Source organism: Hypanus sabinus, unplaced genomic scaffold (assembly GCF_030144855.1).
Source record: "Hypanus sabinus isolate sHypSab1 unplaced genomic scaffold, sHypSab1.hap1 scaffold_1402, whole genome shotgun sequence".
In the NCBI taxonomy this organism is placed as follows: domain Eukaryota; kingdom Metazoa; phylum Chordata; class Chondrichthyes; order Myliobatiformes; family Dasyatidae; genus Hypanus; species Hypanus sabinus.
The window spans coordinates 41,717-60,008 of record NW_026779475.1 but is presented as its reverse complement, the minus strand read 5'-3'; the positions used below and the strand labels follow the sequence as shown (position 1 = coordinate 60,008).

The 18,292-nt window shown below is 51.5% G+C and overlaps 1 protein-coding gene across 1 annotated transcript in view; it reads left to right on the top strand.

Moving 5' to 3' along the window:
- The first annotated feature begins 2,003 nt into the window (after nt 1-2,003).
- The window catches only part of LOC132386940 (tumor necrosis factor receptor superfamily member 5-like), a 26,695-nt gene continuing 10,406 nt past the window's right edge, over nt 2,004-18,292 (top strand). Inside the window, exon 1 of the mRNA XM_059959292.1 lies at nt 2,004-3,571. Coding sequence (XP_059815275.1) covers nt 3,551-3,571 — 21 coding nt within the window. The 5' untranslated portion in view covers nt 2,004-3,550. The remainder of the gene's footprint in view (nt 3,572-18,292) is intronic.

Below are 18,292 nucleotides of genomic sequence, written 5' to 3'. Positions count from 1 at the left end.
TCTTGTGTGTGTGTGTGTGTGTGTGTGTTTGTCGGAGGGGCCTGGGCGCCCGCACTGGGCTCAAGGTTGGTGGGGTGAGCGTCGAAGTTGTGGTGACTGAGCCGGCGGTAAACTCTCCACAGCCGAGTTAAACCGAGGCTCCGGAACGCGCCGACTCTTTAGACCCCATCGACGTCCCTCCACCCCCAGAAAGCTCGTTCCTGATCCGGTCGGTTTTCCGCCCTCCCGCCTCCAATCCCGTTTCTCTCTCCCACTCTCTGCTCTCCGGTCCCGTCGACTGCTTGCTCCCCGGGGCTGCGTTCCCACCGGCGGCCCCCTCCTCCTCTCCGGCCCGATTCCCGTTCTCACTCAGTCGGAGCGTCGTGGCCGGAGTTCTTCGCCCCCGAGTCTTAGTCCAGCCGCCTCCTTCGCCAGGCAGTCCTGAGGAGAGGAAAGAGTTATCGGCGCGGCGGTTTCGTCCCCTCGGAGTACGGGGGTGTGAGTACCACCGGATCAGACGCGCCCATTGAAGATGGCGGAACCACGGAACCACAGGACATTGCAGCACAGAAACAGTCCTCTCTTGGCTGTGCGGAACCATTTTTCTGCCTCGTCCCGCAGACCTGCACCCGGGCCATATCCCTCCATACCCCTCTCATCCGTGTACCTGTCCAGGTTTTTCTTAAAAGTGAGCCCGCATTCCCCACTTCACCTGGCAGCTCATTCCACACTCCCACCACCCTCTGCGTGAAGAAGCCCCCCCCCCCCATGTTCCCTTTAAATTTTTCCCCCTTCACCCTTAACCCATGACCTCTGGGTTTTTTCTCCCCTGGTCTCAGTGGAAAAAGCCTCCTTGTATTCACTCAATTTATATCATTTAACCATATAACAATCACAGCACGGAAACAGGCCATCTCGGCCCTCCTAGTCCGTGCCGAACTCTTAATCTCACCTAGTCCCACCTACCCGCACTCAGCCCATAACCCTCCACTCCTTTCCTGTCCATATACCTATCCAATTTAACTTCAAATGACACAACTGAACTGGCCTCTACTACTTCTACCGGAAGCTCATTCCACACAGCTGTCACTCTCTGAGTAAAGAAATACCCCCTCGTGTTTCCCTTAAACTTCTGCCCCCTAACTCTCAAATCATGTCCTCTCGTTTGAATCTCCCCTACTCTCAATGGAAACAGCCTGTTCACGTCAACTCTATCTATCCCTCTCAAAATTTTAAATACCTCGATCAAATCCTCCCTCAACCTTCTACGCTCCAATGAATAAAGACCTAACTTGTTCAACCTTTCTCTGTAACTTAAGTGCTGAAACCCAGGTAACATTACCCGTCATAATTTTATCCACCTCTATCAAATCTCCCCTCATTCTCCTACGCTCCAGGGAATAAAGTCCTCACCTGTTCAACCTTTCTCTGTAACTCAGTTTCTCAAGTCCCGGCAATATCCTTATAGGAGTTGGGACGTAATGTTAAAATTGTACAAGGCATCGGTGAGGCCGAATTTGGAGTATTGTGTACAGTTCTGGTCACCGAATTATAGGAAAGATGTCAACAAAATAGAGAGAGTACAGAGGAAATTTACTAGAATGTTACCTGGGTTTCAGCACCTAAGTTACAGAGAAAGGTTGAACAAGTTAGGTCTTTATTCTTCGGAGCGTAGAAGGTTGAGGGGGGATTTGATAGAGGTTTTTAAAATTATGAGGGGGATAGATAGAGTTGACGTGGATAGGCTTTTTCCATTGAGAGTAGGGGAGATTCAAACAAGAGGACATGAGTTGAGACTTCGGGGGCAAAAGTTTAGGGGTAACACGAGGGGGAACTTCTTTACTCGGAGAGTGGTAGCTGTGTGGAACGAGCTTCCAGTGGAAGTGGTAGAGGCAGGTTCGGTATTGTCATTTAAAGTAAAATTGGACAGGTATATGGACAGGAAAGGAGTGGAGGGTTATGGGCTGAGTGCGGGTCGGTGGGACTAGGTGAGAGTAAGCGTTCGGCACGGACTAGAAGGGCCGAATGCCCTGTTTCTGTGCTGTCATTCTTATATGGTTGATTACCCATCATAATTTTATACACCTCTGTGAAATCTCCCCTCATTCTCCTACGCTCCAGGGAATAAAGTCCACACCTATTCAACCTTTCTCTGTCACTCAGTTTCTCAAGTCCCGGCAACATCCTTGTAAACCTTCTCTGCAATCTTTCAAACTTATTAATATCCTTCCTGTAATTCGGTGACCAAAACTGCACACAATACTCCAAATCCGGCCTCACCAATGCCTTATACAACCTCACCATTACATTCCAACTCTTATACTCAATACTTTGATTTATAAAGGCCAATGTACCAGAAGCTCTCTTTACGACCCGATCTACCTGTGACGCCACTTTTAGGGAATTGTGTATCTGTACTCGCAGATCCCTCTGTTCTACTGCACCCCTCAGTGTCCCACCATTTACCCTGTATGTTCGACCTTGGTTTGACCTTCCGCAGTGCAATACCTCACACTTGTCCGCATTAAACTCCCGTTTTTGTCAGCGGGGGAAACCGAGATTCGTAACGCCTGCCGGTAAACAACAGGGTCAGATTTACATCTCCCTCGAGGTCTGCTGGGCATTCGTAGGTTCTGCATTTGAAACTCCCTCTGACAGGGCAGTGGTTTAAAAATAACCGGGCGTCATCTGACAGAGACGCCTCCGCGGGTTGCCCCGCTCCCCGTCAGCGAATTTTTGCCCGATTCCCTTTTGCTTGGGGAGTGAAAGGCCGTCCCGCTCGTAGACAGTCTGGTCGTGGCTGAACCTCGCCGTGCAGAATGAGCTTCCCAGACAGAGGTCGGGGCGTCCCCTCCAAAAACCGCACATGCAGAGTGAATCTCCCTCCACACCGTCCCATCACACTCTCCCGGGGTCAGACACAGAGTGAATCTCCCTCCACATCGTCCCATCACACACTCCCGGGGTCAGACACAGAGTGAATCTCCCTCCACACCGTCCCATCACACACTCCCGGGGTCAGACACAGAGTGAATCTCCCTCCACACGGTCCCATCACACACTCCCGGGGTCAGACACTGAGTGAATCTCCCTCCACACCGTCCCATCACACACTCCCGGGGTCAGACACAGAGTGAATCTCCCTCCACACCGTCCCATCACACACTCCCGGGGTCAGACAGAGAGTGAATCTCCCTCCACACCGTCCCATCACACTCTCCCGGGGTCAGACACAGAGTGAATCTCCCTCCACATCGTCCCATCACACACTCCCGGGGTCAGACAGAGAGTGAATCTCCCTCCACACCGTCCCATCACACACTCCCGGGGTCAGACACAGAGTGAATCTCCCTCCACACCGTCCCATCACACACTCCCGGGGTCAGACACAGAGTGAATCTCCCTCCACACTCTCCCGTAACTGGGAATCGAAAGCAAAAGAATTACTGACAAATTTCCCGAAGGAAAAAGCGGGATTCCCTGCATTTTTGTCTGGTGCAGAGTAGTGAAGAAGATATTCATTTGCTCTCCGAGTCGGCGGATCTAGGCTGCAGACCCGTTATCAGGAGGCATGGCGGTCTTGTACTTTTTGGTAAGTCTTTTGACACGTTGTGTTGTGAATCTGGGTACATCTGTGGGGAACTGTGGGTTCTGAGCGAGCGCGCATGTGTGTGTGAATCCGGGAGTGTGTGTGTGTGAATCCGGGAGTGTGTGTGTGTGAATCTGGGAGAGTGTGTGTGTGTGAATCTGATTGTGTCGCGGACCCGGGAGAGTGTGTGTGTGAATCTGATTGTGTCGCGGACCCGGGAGAGAGTGTGTGTGTGAATCTGATTGTGTCGCGGACCCGGGAGAGTGTGTGTGTGTGAATCTGACTGTATCGCGGATCTGGGAGAGAGTGTGTGTGTGAATCTGATTGTGTCGCGGACCCGGGAGAGTGTGTGTGTGTGAATCTGACTGTATCGCGGATCTGGGAGAGAGTGTGTGTGAATCTGATTGTGTCGCGGACCCGGGAGAGTGTGTGTGTGTGAATCTGACTGTATCGTGGATCTGGGAGAGTGTGTGTGTGTGAATCTGACTGTATCGCGGATCTGGGAGAGTGTGTGTGTGTGAATCTGACTGTATCGCGGATCTGGGAGAGTGTGTGTGTGTGAATCTGACTGTATCGCGGATCTGGGAGAGAGTGTGTGTGAATCTGATTGTGTAGCGGACCCGGGAGAGTGTGTGTGTGTGTGAATCTGACTGTATCGTGGATCTGGGAGAGTGTGTGTGTGTGAATCTGATTGTGTCGCGGACCCGGGAGAGTGTGTGTGTGTGAATCTGATTGTGTAGCGGACCCGGGAGAGTGTGTGTGTGTGAATCTGATTGTGTAGCGGACCCGGGAGAGTGTGTGTGTGAATCTGATTGTGTCGCGGACCCGGGAGAGTGTGTGTGTGTGAATCTGATTGTGTCGCGGACCCGGGAGAGTGTGTGTGTGTGAATCTGACTGTATCGCGGACCCGGGAGTGTGTGTGTGTGTGAATCCGGGAGTGTGTGTGTGTGTGAATCTGGGAGAGTGTGTGTGTGTGAATCTGGGAGAGTGTGTGTGTGTGAATCCGGGAGTGTGTGTGTGTGTGAATCTGATTGTGTCGCGGACCCGGGAGTGTGTGTGTGTGTGAATCTGGGAGAGTGTGTGTGTGTGAATCCGGGAGTGTGTGTGTGTGTGAATCTGATTGTGTCGCGGACCCGGGAGAGTGTGTGTGTGAATCTGATTGTGTCGCGGACCCGGGAGAGTGTGTGTGTGTGAATCTGACTGTATCGCGGACCCGGGAGTGTGTGTGTGTGTGAATCTGACTGTATCGCGGACCCGGGAGTGTGTGTGTGTGTGAATCTGACTGTATCGCGGACCCGGGAGTGTGTGTGTGTGTGAATCTGACTGTATCGCGGACCCGGGAGAGTGTGTGTGTGTGAATCTGACTGTATCGCGGACCCGGGAGAGTGTGTGTGTGTGAATCTGACTGTATCGCGGATCTGGGAGAGTGTGTGTGTGTGAATCTGATTGTGTCGCGGACCCGGGAGAGAGTGTGTGTGTGAATCTGATTGTATCGCGGATCTGGGAGAGTGTGTGTGTGAATCTGATTGTATCGCGGACCCGGGAGAGAGTGTGTGTGAATCTGATTGTATCGCGGACCCGGGAGAGTGTGTGTGTGTGAATCCGGGAGTGTGTGTGTGTGTGAATCCGGGAGTGTGTGTGTGTGTGAATCTGGGAGTGTGTGTGTGTGTGAATCTGGGAGAGTGTGTGTGTGTGAATCTGGGAGTGTGTGTGTGTGAATCTGGGAGAGTGTGTGTGTGTGAATCCGGGAGTGTGTGTGTGTGAATCCGGGAGTGTGTGTGTGTGTGAATCCGGGAGTGTGTGTGTGTGTGAATCCGGGAGAGTGTGTGTGTGTGAATCCGGGAGTGTGTGTGTGTGTGAATCCGGGAGTGTGTGTGTGTGTGAATCCGGGAGTGTGTGTGTGTGTGAATCCGGGAGTGTGTGTGTGTGTGAATCCGGGAGAGTGTGTGTGTGTGAATCCGGGAGTGTGTGTGTGTGTGAATCCGGGAGTGTGTGTGTGTGTGAATCCGGGAGTGTGTGTGTGTGTGAATCTGGGAGTGTGTGTGTGTGAATCCGGGAGTGTGTGTGTGTGTGAATCTGGGAGTGTGTGTGTGTGTGAATCTGGGAGTGTGTGTGTGTGAATCCGGGAGTGTGTGTGTGTGTGAATCCGGGAGTGTGTGTGTGTGTGAATCCGGGAGTGTGTGTGTGTGTGAATCTGGGAGTGTGTGTGTGTGAATCTGGGAGAGTGTGTGTGTGTGAATCTGGGAGTGTGTGTGTGTGTGAATCTGGGAGTGTGTGTGTGTGAATCCGGGAGTGTGTGTGTGTGTGTGAATCTGGGAGTGTGTGTGTGAATCTGGGAGTGTGTGTGTGTGTGAATCTGGGAGTGTGTGTGTGTGTGAATCCGGGAGTGTGTGTGTGTGTGAATCTGGGAGTGTGTGTGTGTGTGAATCTGGGAGAGTGTGTGTGTGTGAATCCGGGAGTGTGTGTGAATCTGGGAGAGTGTGTGTGTGAATCCGGGAGTGTGTGTGTGTGTGAATCTGGGAGTGTGTGTGTGTGTGAATCTGGGAGAGTGTGTGTGTGTGAATCCGGGAGTGTGTGTGTGTGTGAATCTGGGAGTGTGTGTGTGTGTGAATCTGGGAGTGTGTGTGTGTGTGAATCTGGGAGTGTGTGTGTGTGTGAATCTGGGAGTGTGTGTGTGTGAATCCGGGAGTGTGTGTGTGTGTGAATCTGGGAGTGTGTGTGTGTGTGAATCTGGGAGTGTGTGTGTGTGAATCCGGGAGTGTGTGTGTGTGTGAATCTGGGAGTGTGTGTGTGTGTGAATCTGGGAGTGTGTGTGTGTGAATCCGGGAGTGTGTGTGTGTGTGAATCTGGGAGTGTGTGTGTGTGTGAATCTGGGAGTGTGTGTGTGTGTGAATCCGGGAGTGTGTGTGTGTGAATCCGGGAGTGTGTGTGTGTGTGAATCTGGGAGTGTGTGTGTGTGTGAATCTGGGAGTGTGTGTGTGTGAATCCGGGAGTGTGTGTGTGTGTGAATCTGGGAGTGTGTGTGTGTGTGAATCTGGGAGTGTGTGTGTGTGTGAATCTGGGAGTGTGTGTGTGTGTGAATCCGGGAGTGTGTGTGTGTGTGAATCTGGGAGTGTGTGTGTGTGTGAATCCGGGAGTGTGTGTGTGTGTGAATCTGGGAGTGTGTGTGTGTGTGAATCCGGGAGTGTGTGTGTGTGTGAATCTGGGAGTGTGTGTGTGTGTGAATCTGGGAGTGTGTGTGTGTGTGAATCTGGGAGAGTGTGTGTGTGTGAATCCGGGAGTGTGTGTGTGTGTGAATCTGGGAGAGTGTGTGTGTGTGAATCTGGGAGAGTGTGTGTGTGTGAATCTGGGAGTGTGTGTGTGTGTGAATCTGGGAGTGTGTGTGTGTGTGAATCCGGGAGTGTGTGTGTGTGTGAATCTGGGAGTGTGTGTGTGTGTGAATCCGGGAGTGTGTGTGTGTGTGAATCTGGGAGAGTGTGTGTGTGTGAATCTGGGAGTGTGTGTGTGTGTGAATCTGGGAGTGTGTGTGTGTGTGAATCCGGGAGTGTGTGTGTGTCTGAATCTGGGAGAGTGTGTGTGTGTGAATCTGGGAGTGTGTGTGTGTGTGAATCCGGGAGTGTGTGTGTGTGTGAATCCGGGAGTGTGTGTGTGAATCTGATTGTGTCGAGGATCTGGGAGAGTGTGTGTGTGTGAATCTGACTGTATCGCGGACCCGGGAGAGTGTGTGTGAATCTGATTGTGTCGAGGATCTGGGAGAGTGTGTGTGTGTGAATCTGATTGTGTCGAGGATCTGGGAGAGTGTGTGTGTGTGAATCTGATTGTGTAGCGGACCCGGGAGAGTGTGTGTGTGTGAATCTGATTGTGTAGCGGACCCGGGAGAGTGTGTGTGTGAATCTGATTGTGTAGCGGACCCGGGAGAGTGTGTGTCTGTGAATCTGATTGTGTAGCGGACCCGGGAGAGTGTGTGTGTGTGAATCTGATTGTATCGCGGACCCGGGAGTGTGTGTGTGTGTGAATCTGACTGTATCGTGGATCTGGGAGAGTGTGTGTGTGTGAATCTGATTGTGTAGCGGACCCGGGAGTGTGTGTGTGTGAGAATCTGACTGTATCGTGGATATGGGAGAGAGTGTGTGTGTGAATCTGACTGTATCGCGGATCTGGGAGTGTGTGTGTGTGAATCTGATTGTGTAGCGGACCCGGGAGTGTGTGTGTGTGTGTGAATCTGACTGTATCGTGGATCTGGGAGTGTGTGTGTGAGAATCTGATTGTATCGCGGACCCGGGAGTGTGTGTGTGTGAATCTGATTGTATCGCGGACCCGGGAGTGTGTGTGTGTGAATCTGATTGTATCGCGGACCCGGGAGAGAGTGTGTGTGAATCTGACTGTATCGTGGATCTGGGAGAGTGTGTGTGTGAATCTGATTGTGTCGCGGACCCGGGAGAGTGTGTGTGTGTGAATCTGACTGTATCGCGGATCTGGGAGAGAGTGTGTGTGAATCTGATTGTGTCGCGGACCCGGGAGAGTGTGTGTGTGTGAATCTGACTGTATCGCGGATCTGGGAGAGAGTGTGTGTGAATCTGATTGTGTCGCGGACCCGGGAGAGTGTGTGTGTGTGAATCTGACTGTATCGCGGATCTGGGAGAGAGTGTGTGTGTGAATCTGATTGTGTAGCGGACCTGGGAGAGTGTGTGTGTGTGAATCTGATTGTGTAGCGGACCCGGGAGAGTGTGTGTGTGAATCTGATTGTGTCGCGGACCCGGGAGAGTGTGTGTGTGTGAATCTGATTGTGTCGCGGACCCGGGAGAGTGTGTGTGTGTGAATCTGACTGTATCGCGGACCCGGGAGTGTGTGTGTGTGTGAATCTGATTGTGTAGCGGACCCGGGAGAGTGTGTGTGTGTGTGAATCTGACTGTATCGTGGATCTGGGAGAGTGTGTGTGTGTGAATCTGATTTTGTCGCGGACCCGGGAGAGAGTGTGTGTGTGAATCTGATTGTATCGCGGATCTGGGAGAGTGTGTGTGTGTGTGAATCTGATTGTGTCGCGGATCTGGGAGAGTGTGTGTGTGTGAATCCGGGAGTGTGTGTGTGTGTGAATCTGGGAGAGTGTGTGTGTGTGAATCTGGGAGAGTGTGTGTGTGTGAATCCGGGAGTGTGTGTGTGTGTGAATCTGGGAGAGTGTGTGTGTGTGAATCTGGGAGAGTGTGTGTGTGTGAATCTGGGAGTGTGTGTGTGTGTGAATCTGGGAGTGTGTGTGTGTGTGAATCCGGGAGTGTGTGTGTGTGTGAATCTGGGAGAGTGTGTGTGTGTGAATCTGGGAGTGTGTGTGTGTGTGAATCCGGGAGTGTGTGTGTGTGTGAATCCGGGAGTGTGTGTGTGTGTGAATCTGGGAGAGTGTGTGTGTGTGAATCTGGGAGTGTGTGTGTGTGTGAATCTGGGAGTGTGTGTGTGTGTGAATCCGGGAGTGTGTGTGTGTGTGAATCTGGGAGAGTGTGTGTGTGTGAATCTGGGAGTGTGTGTGTGTGTGAATCTGGGAGTGTGTGTGTGTGTGAATCCGGGAGTGTGTGTGTGTGTGAATCTGGGAGAGTGTGTGTGTGTGAATCTGGGAGTGTGTGTGTGTGTGAATCTGGGAGTGTGTGTGTGTGTGAATCCGGGAGTGTGTGTGTGTGTGAATCTGGGAGAGTGTGTGTGTGTGAATCTGGGAGTGTGTGTGTGTGTGAATCCGGGAGTGTGTGTGTGTGTGAATCCGGGAGTGTGTGTGTGAATCTGATTGTGTCGAGGATCTGGGAGAGTGTGTGTGTGTGAATCTGGGAGAGTGTGTGTGTGTGAATCTGGGAGAGTGTGTGTGTGTGAATCTGACTGTATCGCGGACCCGGGAGAGTGTGTGTGAATCTGATTGTGTCGAGGATCTGGGAGAGTGTGTGTGTGTGAATCTGATTGTGTCGAGGATCTGGGAGAGTGTGTGTGTGTGAATCTGATTGTGTAGCGGACCCGGGAGAGTGTGTGTGTGTGAATCTGATTGTGTAGCGGACCCGGGAGAGTGTGTGTGTGAATCTGATTGTGTAGCGGACCCGGGAGAGTGTGTGTCTGTGAATCTGATTGTGTAGCGGACCCGGGAGAGTGTGTGTGTGTGAATCTGATTGTATCGCGGACCCGGGAGTGTGTGTGTGTGTGAATCTGACTGTATCGTGGATCTGGGAGAGTGTGTGTGTGTGAATCTGATTGTGTAGCGGACCCGGGAGTGTGTGTGTGTGAGAATCTGACTGTATCGTGGATCTGGGAGAGTGTGTGTGTGTGAATCTGACTGTATCGCGGATCTGGGAGTGTGTGTGTGTGAATCTGATTGTGTAGCGGACCCGGGAGTGTGTGTGTGTGTGAATCTGACTGTATCGTGGATCTGGGAGTGTGTGTGTGAGAATCTGATTGTATCGCGGACCCGGGAGTGTGTGTGTGTGAATCTGATTGTATCGCGGACCCGGGAGTGTGTGTGTGTGAATCTGATTGTATCGCGGACCCGGGAGAGAGTGTGTGTGAATCTGACTGTATCGCGGATCTGGGAGAGAGTGTGTGTGAATCTGATTGTGTCGCGGACCCGGGAGAGTGTGTGTGTGAATCTGACTGTATCGCGGATCTGGGAGAGAGTGTGTGTGAATCTGATTGTGTAGCGGACCCGGGAGAGTGTGTGTGTGTGAGAATCTGATTGTATCGCGGACCCGGGAGAGAGTGTGAGTGAATCTGACTGTATCGTGGATCTGGGAGAGTGTGTGTGTGAATCTGATTGTGTCGCGGACCCGGGAGAGTGTGTGTGTGTGAATCTGACTGTATCGCGGATCTGGGAGAGAGTGTGTGTGAATCTGATTGTGTAGCGGACCCGGGAGAGTGTGTGTGTGAGAATCTGACTGTATCGCGGATCTGGGAGAGTGTGTGTGTGAATCTGATTGTGTCGCGGACCCGGGAGAGAGTGTGTGTGTGAATCTGATTGTATCGCGGATCTGGGAGAGTGTGTGTGTGTGTGAATCTGATTGTGTCGCGGATCTGGGAGAGTGTGTGTGTGAATCTGACTGTATCGCGGATCTGGGAGTGTGTGTGTGTGTGAATCTGACTGTATCGTGGATCTGGGAGAGTGTGTGTGTGTGAATCTGATTGTGTCGCGGACCCGGGAGAGAGTGTGTGTGTGAATCTGACTGTATCGTGGATCTGGGAGAGTGTGTGTGTGTGAATCTGATTGTGTCGCGGACCCGGGAGAGAGTGTGTGTGTGAATCTGATTGTGTCGAGGATCTGGGAGAGTGTGTGTGTGTGTGAATCTGACTGTATCGTGGATCTGGGAGAGTGTGTCTGTGTGAATCTGACTGTATCGTGGATCTGGGAGAGTGTGTCTGTGTGAATCTGACTGTATCGTGGATCTGGGAGAGTGTGTGTGTGAATCTGATTGTGTCGCGGATCTGGGAGAGTGTGTGTGTGAATCTGATTGTGTAGCGGACCCGGGAGAGTGTGTCTGTGAATCTGATTGTGTAGCGGACCCGGGAGAGTGTGTGTGTGTGAATCTGACTGTATCGCGGATCTGGGAGAGAGTGTGTGTGAATCTGATTGTGTAGCGGACCCGGGAGAGTGTGTGTGTGTGAATCTGACTGTATCGCGGATCTGGGAGAGTGTGTGTGTGTGAATCTGACTGTATCGAGGATCTGGGAGAGTGTGTGTGTGTGAATCTGATTGTGTAGCGGACCCGGGAGAGTGTGTGTGTGTGAATCTGACTATATCGTGGATCTGGGAGAGTGTGTGTGTGAGAATCTGATTGTATCGCGGACCCGGGAGAGAGTGTGTGTGAATCTGATTGTATCGCGGATCTGGGAGAGTGTGTCTGTGTGAATCTGACTGTATCGTGGATCTGGGAGAGAGTGTGTGTGTGAATCTGATTGTGTCGCGGACCCGGGAGAGTGTGTGTGTGTGAATCTGACTGTATCGTGGATCTGGGAGTGTGTGTGTGAGAATCTGATTGTGTCGCGGACCCGGGAGAGTGTGTGTGTGAATCTGATTGTATCGCGGATCTGGGAGTGTGTGTGTGTGTGAATCTGATTGTGTCGCGGACCCGGGAGAGAGTGTGTGTGTGAATCTGATTGTGTAGCGGACCCGGGAGAGTGTGTGTGTGTGTGAATCTGATTGTGTAGCGGACCCGGGAGAGTGTGTGTGTGAGAATCTGATTGTGTCGCGGACCCGGGAGAGTGTGTGTGTGTGAATCTGATTGTGTCGCGGACCCGGGAGAGTGTGTGTGTGTGAATCTGATTGTGTCGCGGACCCGGGAGAGTGTGTGTGTGAATCTGATTGTGTAGCGGACCCGGGAGAGTGTGTGTGTGAGAATCTGATTGTGTCGCGGACCCGGGAGAGTGTGTGTGTGTGAATCTGAGTGTGTCGCGGACCCGGGAGAGTGTGTGTGTGAATCTGATTGTATCGCGGATCTGGGAGTGTGTGTGTGAGAATCTGATTGTGTCGCGGACCCGGGAGTGTGTGTGTGTGTGAATCTGACTGTATCGCGGACCCGGGAGTGTGTGTGTGTGTGAATCTGATTGTGTAGCGGACCCGGGAGAGTGTGTGTGTGTGAATCTGACTGTATCGTGGATCCGGGAGAGTGTGTGTGTGAATCTGATTGTGTCGCGGACCCGGGAGAGTGTGTGTGTGTGTGAATCTGTTTGTGTCGCGGATCTGGGAGTGTGTGTGTGAATCTGATTGTGTCGTGGATCTGGGAGTGTGTGTGTGAATCTGATTGTGTCGTGGATCTGGGAGTGTGTGTGTGTGTGAATCTGATTGTGTCGCGGACCCGGGAGAGAGTGTGTGTGTGAATCTGATTGTGTCGCGGACCCGGGAGAGTGTGTGTGTGAATCTGATTGTGTAGCGGACCCGGGAGAGTGTGTGTGTGAATCTGATTGTGTAGCGGACCCGGGAGAGTGTGTGTGTGTGTGAATCTGACTGTATCGCGGATCTGGGAGAGAGTGTGTGTGAATCTGATTGTGTAGCGGACCCGGGAGAGTGTGTGTGTGAATCTGATTGTGTAGCGGACCCGGGAGAGTGTGTGTGTGAATCTGATTGTGTAGCGGACCCGGGAGAGTGTGTGTGTGTGAATCTGATTGTGTCGCGGACCCGGGAGAGTGTGTGTGTGTGAATCTGATTGTGTCGCGGACCCGGGGGAGTGTGTGTGTGTGAATCTGATTGTGTCGCGGACCCGGGAGAGTGTGTGTGTGAATCTGATTGTGTAGCGGACCCGGGAGAGTGTGTGTGTGAATCTGATTGTGTAGCGGACCCGGGAGAGTGTGTGTGTGTGTGAATCTGACTGTATCGCGGATCTGGGAGAGAGTGTGTGTGTGAATCTGACTGTATCGCGGATCTGGGAGAGAGTGTGTGTGAATCTGATTGTGTAGCGGACCCGGGAGAGTGTGTGTGTGAATCTGATTGTGTAGCGGACCCGGGAGAGTGTGTGTGTGAATCTGATTGTGTAGCGGACCCGGGAGAGTGTGTGTGTGTGAATCTGATTGTGTCGCGGACCCGGGAGAGTGTGTGTGTGTGAATCTGATTGTATCGTGGATCTGTGATCCACCCACCCCTTTCAGTCCCCATCCCCTGTCCCTCCCCCGCCTCATCTTGCAGCGGGGTCCGGGTTGGCACTCACGGGAGGCGGGACGCAGAGGAGAGACGGTCGGCGTGTTGGGGAGCGAGACTGTGATTTCCACGCTTCTGTGCAAACGAGTGTGTGTCTGTATTTAAACATAGAAAAACCCGCGGCACAGTACAGGCCCTTCGGCCCACAAAGCTGTATCGTACACGCCTCTACTTTAGAATAGATTTACAGACTGGGATCTAATCCCCGGGAGTGGGTTACAGACTGGGATCTAATCCAGGGGATCGGGGGGTTTATATACAGAATAACAGATCCCCGGGAGTGGGTTACAGGCTGGGATCTAATCCAGGGGTTCGGGGGGTTTATATATACAATAACAGATCCCCGGGAGTGGGTTACAGACTGGGATCTAACCCAAGGGTTCGGGGGGGATTATATATAGAATAACAGATCCCCGGGAGTGGGTTACAGACAGGGATCTAATCCAGGGGTTCGGGAGGTTTATATATAGAATAACAGATCCCCGGGAGTGGGTTACAGACTGGGATCTAATCCAGGGGTTCGGGGGGTTTATATATAGGATAACAGATCCCCGGGAGTGGGTTACAGACTGGGATCTAATCCAGGGGTTCGGGGGGTTTATACATAGAATAACAGATCCCCGGGAGTGGGTTACAGACTGGGATCTAATCCAGGGGTTCGGGGGGTTTATACATAGAATAACAAATCCCCGGGAGTAGGTTACAGACTGGGATCTAATCCAGGGGTTCGGGGGGTTTATATATAGAATAACAGATCCCCGGAAGTGGGTTACAGACTGGGATCTAATCCAGGGGTTCGGGGGGTTTATACATAGAATAACAGATCCCCGGGAGTGGGTTACAGACTGGGATCTAATCCAGGTGTTTGGGGGGGGGGTTATATATAGAATAACAGATCCCCGGGAGTGGGTTACAGACTGGGATCTAATCCAGGGGTTCGGGGGGTTTATATATAGAATAACAGATCCCCGGGAGTGGGTTACAGACTGGGATCTAATCCAGGGGTTCGGGGGGGTTATATATGGAATAACAGATCCCCGGGAGTGGGTTACAGACTGGGATCTGATCCAGGGGTTCGGGGGGTTTATATACAGAATAACAGATCCCCGGGAGTGGGTTACAGACTGGGATCTAATCCAGGGGTTCGGGGGGTTTATATATAGAATAACAGATCCCCGGGAGTGGGATACAGTCTGTGATCTAATCCAGGGGTACGGAGGGGTTTATATATATAATAACAGATCCCCGGGAATGGGTTACAGACTGGGATCTAATCCAGGTGTTAGGGGGGTTTATATATAGAATAACAGATCCCCGGGAGTGGGTTACAGACTGGGATCTAATCCAGGGGTTCGGGGGGGTTTATATATAGAATAACAGATCCCCGGGAGTGGGTTACAGGCTGGGATCTAATCCAGGTGTTCGGGGGGGTTATATATAGAATAACAGATCCCCGGGAGTGGGTTACAGACAGGGATCTAATCCAGGGGTTCAGGGGTTTATATATAGAATAACAGATCCCCGGGAGTGGGTTACAGACTGGGATCTAATCCAGGGGTTCGGGGGTTTATATATAGAATAACAGATCCCCGGGAGTGGGTTACAGGCTGGGATCTAATCCAGGTGTTCGGGGGGGTTATATATAGAATAACAGATCCCCGGGAGTGGGTTACAGACAGGGATCTAATCCAGGGGTTCAGGGGTTTATATATAGAATAACAGATCCCCGGGAGTGGGTTACAGACTGGGATCTAATCCAGGGGTTCGGGGTGTTTATATATAGAATAACAGATCCCCGGGAGTGGGTTACAGACTGGGATCTAATCCTGGGGTTCGGGGGGTTTATATATAGAATAACAGATCCCCGGGAGTGGGTTACAGACTGGGATCTAATCCAGGGGTTCAGGGGTTTATATATGGAATAACAGATCCCCGGGAGTGGGTTACAGACTGGGATCTAATCCAGGGGTTCGGGGGGGTGGGGTTATATATAGAATAACAGATCCCCGGGAGTGGGTTACAGACTGGGATCTAATCCAGGGGTTCGGGGGAGTTATATATAGAATAACAGATCCCCGGGAGTGGGTTACAGACTGGGATCTAATCCAGGGGTTCGGGGGGGTTATATATAGAATAACAGATCCCCGGGAGTGGGTTACAGACTGGGATCTAATCCAGGGGTTCAGGGGTTTATATATAAAATAACAGATCCCCGGGAGTGGGTTACAGACTGGGATCTAATCCAGGGGTTCGGGGGGGTTATATATGGAATAACAGATCCCCGGGAGTGGGTTACAGACTGGGATCTAATCCAGGGGTTCGGGGGGTTTATATATAGAATAACAGATCCCCGGGAGTGGGTTACAGACTGGGATCTAATCCAGGGGTTCAGGGGTTTATATATAGAATAACAGATCCCCGGGAGTGGGTTACAGACTGGGATCTAATCCAGGGGTTCGGGGGGGTTATATATGGAATAACAGATCCCCGGGAGTGGGTTACAGACTGGGATCTGATCCAGGGGTTCGGGGGGTTTATATACAGAATAACAGATCCCCGGGAGTGGGTTACAGACTGGGTTCTAATCCAGGGGTTCGGGGGGTTTATATATAGAATAACAGATCCCCGGGAGTGGGATACAGTCTGTGATCTAATCAAGGGGTACGGAGGGGTTTATATATAGAATAACAGATCCCCGGGAATGGGTTACAGGCTGGGATCTAATCCAGGGGTTCGGGGGGTTTATATATAGAATAACAGATCCCCGGGAGTGGGTTACAGACTGTGATCTAATCCAGGTGTTAGGGGGGTTTATATATAGAATAACAGATCCCCGGGAGTGGGTTACAGGCTGGGATCTAATCCAGGTGTTCGGGGGGGTTATATATAGAATAACAGATCCCCGGGAGTGGGTTACAGACTGGGATCTAATCCAGGTGTTAGGGGGGTTTATATATAGAATAACAGATCCCCGGGAGTGGGTTACAGACTGGGATCTAATCCAGGTGTTAGGGGGGTTTATATATAGAATAACAGATCCCCGGGAGTGGGTTACAGGCTGGGATCTAATCCAGGTGTTCGGGGGTTTATATATAGAATAACAGATCCCCGGGAGTGGGTTACAGACTGGGATCTAATCCAGGTGTTCGGGGGGTTTATATATAGAATAACAGATCCCCGGGAACGTGTTACAGACTGGGATCTAATCCAGGTGTTCGGGGGGGTTATATATAGAATAACAGATCCCCGGGAGTGGGTTACAGACTGGGATCTAATCCAGGGGTTCGGGGGGTTTATATATAGAATAACAGATCCCCGGGAGTGGGGTACAGACTGGGATCTAATCCAGGGGTTCGGGGGGTTTATATATAGAATAACAGATCCCCGGGAGTGGGTTACAGACTGGGATCTAATCCAGGGGTTCGGGGGGTTTATATATAGAATAACAGATCCCCGGGAGTGGGTTACAGACTGGGATCTAATCCAGGGGTTCAGGGGTTTATATATAAAATAACAGATCCCCGGGAGTGGGTTACAGACTGGGATCTAACCCAGGGGTTCGGGTGGTTTATATACAGAATAACAGATCCCCGGGAGTGGGTTACAGACTGGGATCTAATCCAGGGGTTCGGGTTGTTTATATAGAGAATAACAGATCCCCGGGATTGGGTTACAGACTGGGATCTAATCCAGGGGTTCGGGGGGTTTATATATAGAATAACAGATCCCCGGGAGTGGGTTACAGACTGGGATCTAACCCAGGTGTTCGGGGGGTTTACATATAGAATAACAGATCCCAGGGATTGGGTTATAGACTGGGTTCTAATCCAGGGGTTCGGGTGGTTTATATATAGAATAACAGATCCCCGGGAGTGGGTTACAGGCTGGGATCTAATCCAAGGGTTCGGGGGGTTTATATATAGAATAACAGATCCCCGGGAGTGGGTTACAGACTGGGATCTAACCCAGGGGTTCGGGGTGTTTATATATAGTATAACAGATCCTCGGGAGTGGGTTACAGACTGGGATCTAATCCAGGGGTTCGGGGGTTTATATATAGAATAACAGATCCCCGGGAGTGGGTTACAGACTGGGATCTAATCCAGGGGTTCGGGGGGTTTATATATAGAATAACAGATCCCCGGGAGTGGGTTACATACTGGGATCTAATCCAGGGGTTCGGGGGTTTATATATAGAATAACAGATCCCCGGGAGTGGGTTACAGACTGGGATCTAATCCAGGGGCTCTGGGGGTTTATATATAGAATAACAGATCCCCGGGAGTGGGTTACAGACTAGGATCTAATCCAGGGGTTCGGGGTGTTTATATATAGAATAACAGATCCCCGGGAGTGGGTTACAGGCTGGGATCTAATCCAGGGGTTCGGGGGAGTTATATATAGAATAACAGATCCCCGGGAGTGGGTTACAGACTGGGATCTAATCCAGGGGTTCGGGGGGTTTATATATAGAATAACAGATCCCCGGGAGTGTGTTACAGACTGGGATCTAATCCAGGGGTTCGGTGGGTTTATATATAGAATAACAGATCCCCGGGATTGGGTTACAGACTGGGATCTAATCCAGGGGTTCGTGTTGTTTATATAGAGAATAACAGATCCCCGGGATTGGGTTACAGACTGGGATCTAATCCAGGGGTTCGGGGGGTTTATATATAGAATAACAGATCCCCGGGAGTGGGTTACAGACTGGATGTAATCCAGGTGTTCGGGGGGGTTATATATAGAATAACAGATCCCCGGGAGTGGGTTACAGACTGGGATCTAATCCAGGGGTTCAGGGGGTTTATATATAGAATAACAGATCCCCGGGAGTGGGTTACAGACTGGGATCTAACCCAGGGGTTCGGCGGGTTTATATATAGAATTACAGATCCCCGGGAGTGGGTTACAGACTGGGATCTAATCCAGGGGTTCGGGGGGTTTATATATAGAATAACAGATCCCCGGGAGTGGGTTACAGACTGGGATCTAACCCAGGGGTTCGGCGGGTTTATATATAGAATTACAGATCCCCGGGAGTGGGTTACAGACTGGGATCTAATCCAGGGGTTCGG